The sequence below is a fragment of the Ambystoma mexicanum genome, chromosome 10, assembly GCF_040938575.1.
Source record: "Ambystoma mexicanum isolate Mex_15411 chromosome 10, UKY_AmexF1_1, whole genome shotgun sequence".
NCBI classification, from domain to species: Eukaryota; Metazoa; Chordata; class Amphibia; order Caudata; family Ambystomatidae; genus Ambystoma; species Ambystoma mexicanum.
Genome location: NC_090932.1, coordinates 111,558,194 through 111,570,317, shown reverse-complemented (window position 1 = coordinate 111,570,317; position 12,124 = coordinate 111,558,194). Strand labels below are relative to the sequence as shown.

Below are 12,124 nucleotides of genomic sequence, written 5' to 3'. Positions count from 1 at the left end.
CACCCTTGTGAAGGTTCAATAAACACCCTTGAACTGTAGTCCGTTGCGTCTGTCTTACTGTTGATACCATGCCTTACATGCAGGTCCCAGCTGTCTGTCCTGCAGGAATTGACGATGGTCCACCAAATCTGCCCCTACCATCCGACCAGAAGAGAACTAATCACAACTTGCTTCTGATTTAACTGTCTATGGGGAAAAGGGAGGTGGATAACAAAACAAACAATTAGATCCCGTTCCAACTCTCTGGCTCACCTCTTCACTCCATAATCTAGGACTCTGCTCTTCTGACGGTGATCTACAAGTAAGCACACCACTGATTTGTTTTCTGAGCAACTAAACCCACTCTACCTCGGGACAAAAACTATTAATTCTTCTCCATTTTACCCGATTGCCTGCCTTATGCTCTGGGAATCTGTGCCCTTTCTTTTACTTGGCTAAATCTCTAGTCAGTATGTTTCCCTTTGCCTAGCAATTGTCTTCTTTTCCTTGCACAAGCCTTTTCTTCTGGCTTTAGAAAAAAAGACTTTAGGAAATTCTAGGGATTTCTGTGGAATACTCTGTACTCTGTTGAATTGCCTCACTCTCTCGCTACGTTGCGCTGTGCTGCTTGCTGCCGAGACGTGAAGCCGTGCTGCCTCGCTTCCCTGTGACTCTTTTCCTTCACTCGGAACATGCACTAATGATCTTCCTTCGCACAAACAAACAAGACCGGGCTGACTAGCGTTCCGTTACCCAGCAACGAGATCTGCGCTAGGATGATACAATGCTAATTCACGCCCGTACGTCCTTTCCTCTAACCCAGCCCCTTGCAGTGATTCTTCCGACTAACAGAGTTTCTTCTATGAAAACTGCACGTAAGGGGAACCTTCCACTGCTTATCATTAAGCGGTACTGTCAATGTTGCAATACGGATCTGAAAAAACATTTCTTGCACTTAATATGAAATAGCCTTTTAAAGTTACTCAAATTTTTAAATACTAAAGTTCCCTTATTATCTAAGAACGTTTTACAGTTGAACAGTCTGTTTTAACTTAGCTTGCTTCTTCTGGACTCTTTCCTTTTATTCATTGGAATGTTGGAGCTAAAGTTGCTGCAAACTCTCTGCTTCAAAACTGCTGATGAAAGGCAGTTTAGAACCTTAACGAAGGTTCCAAATTAAGTCATGCTGGCCTTCCTCCAATCATTATTGAGTGGGACCTCAAGGGGTCCTCCATCTTGGAATGGGATAATCCCATTCCCCTATAATGTCTGTTAAGGAAATTCAATGATTCATTCCAAAAAAAATCTTAATCCCTACCAAACCATTCTACCAGTGGGCAAACCTGACAGTGATCGCGTGTAACTAATTAAGAAGAGTGAACGCTGTGAAGACCACTCCCGAATACTTAACCTCGATACAACAATTGGTGATGTCTTTTACTTGTGAAAACTATATCAAAGAGTGGTTGCGTGTGTCTAATTGTGATTCCCAAAGGAAGACAGAACTCTATCCTTTACTTTCACACGGGAATACAATTCAATCCAAGTCTTTAACCTTTGAAAACTACCTTTAAGAAGTGGTTGCATGCGCCTAATTGTGATTCCTAAAGAAAGATTGAACTTTTACTTTAAAGCAGCATAACTTTTCATATCCAAGACGTTAAAGCGTATTTACTATTGAAGAAGAGCACCTTCATTTCCCAAGCCAAGTGCCACCCAATATTAAAAGTGAAACTGGCCTTTCTCAGAGTAGAAAAGCAATCTGTTACTGTGAAATTAATAACAGTTCCACTGGCCTAAAATACATATGTGCAAGCATTGCCTGAAGCTAAGATAGTGGCACCAAGGCTTCTTGGTAATTACTTGGGCTGATAAAGTTGGGGAAGGGAAACTGGCTGCTTGTAAAGACTATTTGCAGTTGACACAACCTGTAGTGCCAAAGACTGAGAGTCTTAAAGGCAAACCCAGGTTGTTATTGTGGCAGACTGACAAGAAAGGCAAAGAGGCAGCCCCTTTTGAAGAGAGATATTCAGAGGAAGAGTGCCTTGCCTACTTAAAGGTGTTGAAGTACTTGAAAGTGAATCTTGTGGCAGACTGACAAGAAGTACAAATCACTGAAGTTGTAGTAGTAGTAGTCCAAAATACTGAAGCTCTGGTGGTATATCTGGTTGTCAGTAGATGCAACAGGTTGTAGGTGAAAGGGTCTAATGCAATTGTTTCGAATGCAATAGTTTCAAACCAAAAGGACCGAAGAAAAAAAAAGTCAAATGTACGTTTTTTTTGGTGGCGTGGGGAGTGGTCCCCGCCCAAACCCCCGTTCTAAGTGTAAAAACCAGTTTTCTTTTCCTATACGAAAGCAACAAGAAAAAAAAATACATTTAAAAAAAGGCATTCGACTTTTTTTTTTACGGTCCTTTTGTTTCGAAACTATTGTATTTCGAAACAATGTGTTCGGCCCTTTGACCGGACACTGATGCAACATTGTAGTAGCCTAAACAAAGTGGAGTAATGTGAGACAAAGATGACTGTTCCCATAGTGAATCAAGTAGAAGTGAAGTTGTTGAAGTGGAAACAGCAGCACTGTGAAGTCATCCTGCCAAATATACCAGTGTGATTTCAAAACCTGTAACTAAGGAAATACTAACTGTTAACCAAGAACTGTTTATCACTGATAGTTGTGGATATTGCATTTCTTTTGAACTGTGGCAAGTCTTCTTGAAGAGTTGATAAATCATCGTGGTTGGGATTACCATTGGTGGAAGTGGAAAGTGGATATTTCACAAAGGAGAAGAGATTTGCTATCATTGGAACTTTGGTTAACAAATCTTGCTTTCTCTGGCACTTCCATTCGAAGGGACACACGTTTTTGACACTTAGCTGCCGAAGGAGAAGGTACACATCCTAACAGCAAAGAGCCTATCAGCAATATCTCAGCCGGCAAGTAAAACCGGGTATTCCTACCTATCCAAAATTCACCAGTCGGGGAGCGGATTCAGAGGATTCCTTGCTCGCATGCGTAGTAGGGACAGAAGAGGGAAGGTCTCAGGACAGACCCCAAGGAAAAAGCTCCAACCTGGAAAACGCTTTCAGAGCACCGCACTGGCCCAGCTGGACAAACCCAAGGTTTGACGATCCCGCAAGCCAAGGTGCATTTGACACCGGTTGGTGGACGAATATCCCGCCAATTAACAGCTTGGAGGACAAAAACAGATGTGTGGATGCTGTCAGGGGTGAGTTCAGGTTACAGACTCCCCATCCCTTCCCCTCGACCAACTTCCCTTCCCCAACAGTTTTTTATCAAATCTGTCAGAGGGTTTAATGAAGCTGAAGAAGTTGGATGTCATAGAGAAAGTGCAATTGGAAAATCCAGTGCAGGGTTTCTTTTCAAGGTTTTTGGCACTTCGGTTAAACTGGATTTATAGAGTCTGGCCTGGAGACAGATTTTAGGAGGCCAACTTATTTATAGTGAACAGGGTCACCCAGAGAGGTTAGCCAAAACTCAATCAAGGTAAGCGTGGGAAGCAGTCAAGACTATTCTCAGGAGAGTGTGAATGGGACCCAGGGGTCCACAATGAGTACTTACAGTGAAGCACACAGTAATTAAATTTAGACAGGTAAGTACAAAAATACTACATTTATTCTAGACCCAAAACACGCGCTAAGAAATTAAACAAGCAGGTGATAAAATCACACAACACTCCATCATAAACATATTTACAGTCACCTTCAGGAACTTAGGAATGCATTCAATAACTTGGTCAACAAAAAGGAGGTACGTAGTGATGCAGTAGAATGGAACCAAGTCACAAGGAATATATCTTAACTTTATAGGTCCAATCCTTATGATGAATGGGGCCTTGTGCCCAAACATCACAACGTTTCTTTTTAGGAAAAGGGTCTGATTTTGGAAGAGTTCTTGTGTTGAAGTGTTCCAGAAGATATTCAACTAAGTTACAGGTAGGTAAAATTATATTCCTATCTTTCAGTCACAGTTGCATTTAGATGCGATGATCAAAAAGCGATGGAACGGAATAACCGACGTTTATTCCAAGGTTTATTCTAAGTAGAACAGAGGGAGGCGAATGCGTTAATATTACTAACCCCCCTGACTCTAATTTTCCAAGATGACTAGGTGAGTCGACAGTGAGTCGCTGGAGGTAGGTTTTCCCGCCGTTGGTTCCCGTGAGAGGTGCCCGGGAGCTGCAGGTTCAAGGATTCTTCCGGTTGGGTTCAGGAGCAGAGTACAACTCTTGGCAAGGAAGAATGAAGAAGAGACAGATGCAGACCTCTTTAGGACACTTCACGTGGCGACGGCGACCGCACACAGACGGCAGGCATATCTCCAGTCACAGTTGAAGACGACCTTCCAGAGCAGGATCCCTTGAAGCTGGGAGGCTGAAATTTGGCAGGATGGCGAGCTTACACCACAAGCTAGCGACCACCAAAGTTCTGGCAACGAATGTGGAACGGTGACTGTGCTACCGAAGTAGTCCACGGGAGAGCTGGTCACACTACTGGCACATACAGTAATTCAAACGGTTAGAAGCTTAGAGATTTCTGATGGAAAATAGGGCCCATGGAATCATAACGTCCCAGTTTCTCCCATCTGTCTCTACCGACTTGTGGAGACTCCTTTTCAGGGTTTGATAAAATCCATCTATCAGGCCATCCATTTGGGGGGATAAACAGAGGTCCGAAGGGTTTTGATTTTTAACATCTCTTTTACGTCCCCCATGATCTTAGACATAAAAGTAGTACTCTGGTTGCTAAGGATTTCCTTGGGGAACTCGACTCTAGATAAAAAGGGAAGGAGGTGTTTTAGGATCTGTTGACTAGTGTTGTTTAGTAAAGGGAAGGCCTCAGGGTAGCGGGCGACGTAGTCAACTATCATTAGTATATGTTTTTTTCCTAGTTTTAATGGTTCTAGTGGGCCCACTATGTCATGGCTATTCTTGAGAAGGGGATATCAATAATGGGAATTGGTTGTAAAGGAGGTGGGGGGAACTGGGGTGGCTGTGATTTGTGGGCATATTTCACATGTTGCTACATAGTTCTTTACATCGGCAAACGCTCCAGGCCAGTAGAATCAGGATATCACTTGGCTTTGGGTCTTCCCAATCCCCTGATGGGCAGCCGTGAGATGGGAGTGGGCAAGTTACAGCACCATCCTTCGGTGGCTACGAGGAACCACCAGTTGTGTCCAGTGAATCCCATCCTTTCCCACGTCTCTTCATTATAGTAATCCCGTTTTCAGGAAGAAAACGGGACTGGCTTAGCAGCGACCCTGTTCTTCCGAGGTTACACTGGAAAAGGCGACCGTTAGGTTATGGTCATTCCTTTGAGCGAAGGCAAGATTGGGTAACAGGGTCGTTTCCTCTGCTTCTCTGACCCCAGGTTATTTTCTTGCAAGGTATTCTTCCCCAAAACACATTTACCCTCTTTCGATTTTGAGTAGTTTCCCTTTCTTAGAGAATTGGGATAAGGGCTTTCTCAAGGATTCCCTGAGCTGCAGCCTTCCCTTATTTAACCAGGACCCGCCCAATGCTCCAACTACAGACACATAGGCATTGTCGCATTTCTATTAAAAATATAGGACAAAATTGCAGCTAGTCAGCTTCATGCACATTTGGAAGATCATAATCTTCTTGGGGCCCTTCAATCAGTCTTTAGACCAAATCATAGTACAGAGTGTGGCTTTCATGCCCGCTTAGGGGGATATCCATGACTGGTAACAGTGCGCCAGCCTGGGCTAAGGCAGCCCCCACGTTAGCAAAAACAAAACAAAATGGGTATCCTCTGGGAAGAGCCTCGGGTGGCTGGGACAGCGGGCAGAGAATGTTTATTCTCGCCCGCTGTTCCAAACACCTGATTTGCTGAGCGCCCTTCCCTGGTGCGAATTGAATTTGCTTGACACAAAGGATGGTTTGCTTCAGTTTTTGGATAGCAGTCAAGAAAAAAATGCTTATGCCCTTGGATCCTTCTACAGCATTTGACACCCCTGATCATCCAACACTTCTATTATGATTAGCAGAGGTGGCTTGAATGTCGCACATGGCAGTGGGATGCGTTGTGGCTTTCCTACTTGATAGGATCAATAAGAGTACGCTTATGAACTTATTCATCAGATATAAATCGGTCTCCCCCGACCCCCTCTTTTATCATGTAGATTAAGCCCCTTCATGACTTGCTGTTAGCCCATGGTGTGGTGTTTCAAAACTACGCTGATGACACCCAGATAGTATTTAACCTTCAAGATATGCCCAGCCATTTCCTAGACCAGATGCACTTTATTTTAATTTTAAAATGGATGCACGAAAACTGGCTCTAATTAAATCCTCCTGAGTCCAAAATTCTTCATTGATCCTAATTTCAAGCTGTGTCTGCCTCGTTTAAGAATTTGAGCATCCAAGGGAATGATATTCTAGCACAAGATATAGCAAAAACATTAGGTGTAATGTTCAATTCCAATTTGGCCATGTCCAAGTTTGCGAATCACATAGCAACACTGGGTACCATCTGAAGCTCCTGTAAACCCCGGCCCCAGTGGGGCCTGTACAGTTGGGGTGTTATTACTGCATAAATATGGGGTATAGTGAAAGAAATAATTGGAATAAAGGAAAAGAAAAGACCAGGACACAGGGATGTTTTTGTGTGGTTTATTAAAAGTAAATGTGTATATGTTTGACTGTACTGACTTTCCTGGCTGTATGAGGTTTCACACCATGGGGGACACATGGAACACTGAGGCTGTGGAACAATGGGCAAGGCTCCGCTGCCAACAGCACTAGACACACCTGGACAGAATCCACAAAATGGAACAAAGACAGTTGAGAGGGACAGTTGTAAGAAGGAGCACTGAGGAAGATAAAGAGAAAAAAGAAATAAGAGAAGAAAGAAATATAGCACTCCTTGAACGGGGGCATGGTTTCAAGCACCCCCTTTCTGTAAGGTGCATTATGAAGGAGGCAGGCTGGGCTGTGTATGCCAGCTGCAGGCCAGCAAGGATGTGAAGCCCCAGGCTGCATGTGGTGAGCAACTTGGGTGAAATAATGCCATTACCGGAGCCGCATGTGCGGGGTAATCCCGAGACGAGAGCGTGGCCTGTGGGACAACGGCCTGCCTGGAGGCCAGACCTGACGGACCGGGAGGAACGAGACGGCAGCGCCGCACTGGAAGCCAGGTGAATTTACTCCCAAGCCTGTGGCCACGTGAGAAGCATCCCCGAACCGAGGCGTGGCCTGCAGGGATACAGTCTGCCAAGGGACCAGACTGGGTGGGCAGAGAAGGCGTACATCACGGTCTGACCATGTGGAGAAAGACCACCCACCCCAGGATCAGACGATGATGCCAGAACCACCGGGGGCCCTATGCGGCATCCTCTCTCCCCAGGGACAGAAGGGGAGTGCAATGAGCACAGGATTTACCAGGAGTCCGGCCGCTTGCTTCTTATGCGGCTGGGGCTCAGAGCGGACTGTATGGTGATCGGCATACCAGGAGCATAAAGGCACAGAGAGAGAGAATGAACCAAGTAACAATAAGGGTTGCGGGTGCCCGAGAAACCCGAATATTGTAATCAGCCAAACGGCTCACAAATTCCCGAGAACCACGAGAGGCATATGGACAGAGGGGTTACCAGTACTCCATGGAGATAAGTGAGACATTGGGACAAAATAAAAAAGCTAAGTGGTGTTAAGAGGGATCACCTATATCCAAAGGAAATAAATGAAACAGTGGACGAACCCAAGGGAGTTCAAGAAACCCGATTGGTGTAAACTTCCAGACAGCTCCCAAACCCCCTCAAGAGTTAAGAGATCCACAAAGGAAAAAGGGTTATCCATAACCCATAAAGCTAAATGAGACATTGGGACAGAGGAACTCCAGTGTTACGGGATCCCAAGAAACCAGAATATTGTGATCCGCCAAATGGCTCACAGACATTATCGAGAACCAAAAGAGGCATATGTAAAGAGGGGTTAACAATACGACTGGGTGATAAGTTAGACATTCGGATAGAGAAACCCAGGGGTGCCAGAGGGGCCCAATAAGACAAGTTAAGAACAAATTCAAGGGGAACATAGAGACAACCAAGACATGAACCTAGTGGGGAGAAACCCACCCAAGTGGTGGATAGGGATTAAGGTAGTATCCCTCCTCCTATGCTAACTTGGACATTTGATCTTTTCAGGAACTTGACTTTATTTTGTAAACTTGAGAAACTTTTGGAACTTTAGACAAGATGGACAAGAACTGTTAAACCGGGGAGAATTGTTTTCTATGGATAAGTATTAGATCCGAAACCAGGAATCGGGCTGAGAGAGATCAGGCTGAACAACTCTGAAGGCAAGACACTCTGCCTAGTTTTCTTTTATATTTTTCCTAAGTGGTACAGCCAGTTTAGAGGATAGGTTTGGACAGAGAACCATTTTTGTTATTTTTACTATTGACGAGCACCTTAGTATAGAACTCCCCTATTGTCAATAGGGCTAGAAAGGTGTTGTTGTTTATTTTTAAGTAAAATAAAACCCTTTGATAAAGTGTCCTCTGGTCCGGGTCCTTCTGGCCTGCCACAACTGCTATGGAGGAAATCGCAGGGCTGCCATAGCCCATAAGAATAACCACAGCCATGAAGGAAACGCCCATTATAGCCAGCAGCAATATTTTGGACAAGTCCCTGGTAAACCTGTGGCAGCCACCCGCGGCAGAGTAGGGCGTTTTGCCGATTGGTGATAAGTGACTTTTTGACTTTTGGAAAGGTACTGTACTTTGGACTGTTACACGTATTGCATGACTGATAGATGGGGACCGGAATGGGAAATTAAGGGCAGTCTGCAGCTGACAATACTATTTAAAGAAATGCAAAAGAAAGGTGTATTGGGCAAGTGGGGGGTTGTGATGAAATTAATGCAAAGCCCATGGTGTGGGGATCGGCAACCTGCTTAAGGTTCACACGTAGAGGGGTTTGTTCCAATGGATATCTGCTACCCTGAATAAAGTAAAAAGTGTATGGAAAATGGGAGAGAGGTTTGTTTTTCTAATATAATCGCTTGCATGGGTTAGGAGACTTCGCCTCTGTTGTGCTGTGCCTTATTTAACATCAGTAACCCAGGATTGTGGCCCATCTGCTGTACTTGAAATTTTTTATCACAGTTTGATCTGTGTCTCACCTTACCAGCTGGACTGGGATGGTGGTGTGGTTCCAGTGTTGGTCCATTACTGTCCCAGGGTAAGTATAGAATTGGGTAGGCCAGGGCCATAAAACCAGGGGCTACACTCCTCAGATAGGTTAAACCATTCTTAACACAGGATCATCTAGGATTATTTGTTGGTGCAATTATGTGCCCAAAAGTTGACCTCAGTAATTCCCTATTCTTAGGAGCTCCTAAAAATGCAACTACCCGTCTTCAGACATTGCCATTACTAAAACGCTGCATAGACATCAAATGAAACCAATACTTCGAAATGGCCATTGGTTACCCTTTGGGTCCAGAGTTAAGTAAAGCTATGATGTTGGTTCATAATTACATCTATGGCAATGCCCTATATCATCTCATGCATCGCTTTAACATCTGTACTGAAAGCAAACCGTTAAGGGCACTGGGAAAATATCTCCTAGCCGTATCACGGTTTGAACGTGCTCAGGCCAGGGGTTGCTCTTTTACTGCAAAACAGTCATTTTGTTAAAGCCCCCTCCCCCGAAGAGTTGCTCATGACCCACAATGTATTAGCTCTCAGGAGGAAACCGGAAACATGTCTGTTCTACTAAGTAAGCTAGTTATATATGGAGAAATCAAATGTTTGAACTTTTATTAAAGCATGTGTTACTTTGTTGGTTGTGCACTTGGATACTCATACGGCTCATAAGAACCTTTAGAGAAGAGCAAATTAAATCTAAATATAGGAATGGACGCTGATCAGGCTACAGACTATTTGGGGAGCAATGTTAGACTATGGCACCTTTCTGAGATATCACCCAGTTCTGAGATATCACCCAGTTTGCCCAAGTAGTAGTCGGGTGACATGAACAAAAATGCTCCATGTAGCCCCCAATATCCAGCAGGGATCCATTCTGTTGATTTAAATTGAACCACTGGCTCCACTTACCAAAGATGAGAGGTAAGGTACACCAAACACCAGCCAGGGATGATGGAAAACACGCAGACGCGTCTCTTACACACTAATAGCACCTCCTCCTCCTCATTCTTCCAAAATAGTACAGTTGGAAAACCCTGCATTCAGCGCGAACATGTGCATATACAAAACACGTACCTGGCCATAAAACAATACGGCAAATGCCAACTGAACTGCCCCGGAAAAGGAAAGGAAGTAGAAATGTACGACTGCCAGGCTTAAACTCCTTTGTCTTCAAGGAAATCAACAAACCAAGAAGAGATGGGAACAGGCTTCTCACCAAGCAAACGCCCAGAGCAAACAGAATTAATTATTTTTCAAGAACTGCACAGAGTTCTGAACTACAAACCTCACTCCTAACCAGATCACTGCAGAAAACCATGACCAGCCCCACCAGTAAAGGAGAAGACATGTGGTCCAGATAGTATAAAAGGGTCTCTTTCTTCAGCCATCCTAAAAATTAAACCCTGTATTCTGCGACTGCCATCGCATGTTAATCTCTGACTTGCTACTCTTTGCTCAGTGGCAGAAACATTTTAATGTAGCAAACACCACCCTCGACGCTAATCCTTAAAAGGTTATCATAGTTTGTTTATTAGCTCCCCGCCCTCTTGCTCCAGATTGATCACTTCAGCCATTGCATAATTTGTAGTCCTTCATGCTTGTGTTTGCTTACAGTCAATCTCTGTAAACAGGAGAAACTTTCTCAGATTTTGTTTGTGTCTTGTCATGAATACAGGTCAATATTAGAACCATTGGTTGAGAGGAGAGCGTCTGTGGTTTCAAGAACGGAGGAGATTCCCATCCGGGATGACAATGACAACCGGATTAGCAAATTCAAGAGGAAAGACTGGAACGTCAGCAAGTCACAGGTGATCGTAGAGAAGCAGACAGAGTCAGACCGGTCTTCGGAAATGGTAAGGACAGTGGCAAGTTCTGTCTCCTTGATCCTAACTATCATTAAGCTCCTCTTGCTGATGATCTCACAGATCTGTTGTGGGCTACATCTGCCATATTCACTGACCCAGAATGCATGGTTTGGTGGAAGAGGGATGTGTTTTGGACAAGGACGAGGGAGCAGATTTCCTTTATTTTTACATTACATATGTGTAATCCTGTTTTGTACCTTTTAGGTGTTATCCCGGTGCTGTGTGCATATGTATGTTATACTTTTACTTGGAGTGTAGTAGAAAACCTGTACGAAGTTCAATGTGGAGTCCTTGGATCCTGAATATGATGGTAGTTTCTGTGTGTGTTATTGTTTAGGAGTCTACTCTTAACTCTGAAACGTTGTATGTATATTGTCTGCCACCAGGTACTGTTGGGTAGAATTTCCCTCTTGTGTGTAATTCTTCATTCTTTCAGCACATTTGCTGGACTTTTGTTTTTTTTTATCTGACTAACCTATTTCCTCACTCGCTCATTCTTTTCTGTGACTTTGGAAACCCTTTTGGGGGTACCTTTGATGGAGTCTGCTTTCCTCCATCTTTTTGAGTCATCTCTATTTTACTATTGCAGCACACAGCATCTTTTGTGCAGTGTTGCTGGGAGCTCCTTAAGCTTCCCTCTTTGGTATTCCTTCATTCATTTTTGTCATTTGTATAGAGCCTGGAGTCCATATTCTGGAGAATGGGGAGGTACTATTATGTGTGTGTGCATTTTGGCCATTACCATTATCTGAGGGTGGCCATGACCCTGCTAGTCACCCATGTCTGAATTGCGTGTGGATGGGTGCAGCGGATGGAAGCTATTAACTAAACGGGGTGGATTGTGTTTAAGGAGATAGAGAATTATGTGGAAAGATACTATTCACATTTATTTTGTTAATGGTAGCTTTATTCTTATGGCAGAGGTGTTGGGCAAAAATGTTTGTTATATATGAGTGCAGGGCGTGTGGAACAAGCCTGTGCCTTCTGCTAAGTTACAAAGGTGCGTGGTGAGAAAATGGGTTAGCTTTACAAACAACAATGTTTACATCCTGTGTTCCGTCTGGTGTCCGGACATTTCGTCGAAAGAC

At 44.0% G+C, this 12,124-nt stretch overlaps 1 protein-coding gene across 1 annotated transcript in view; it reads left to right on the top strand.

Annotated features, from left to right (window-relative positions):
- Positions 1-12,124, top strand: part of DOCK5 (dedicator of cytokinesis 5) — a 1,209,967-nt gene that overhangs the window by 1,043,673 nt on the left and 154,170 nt on the right. Inside the window, exon 49 of the mRNA XM_069617597.1 lies at positions 10,847-11,024. Coding sequence (XP_069473698.1) covers positions 10,847-11,024 — 178 coding nt within the window. The remainder of the gene's footprint in view (positions 1-10,846; positions 11,025-12,124) is intronic.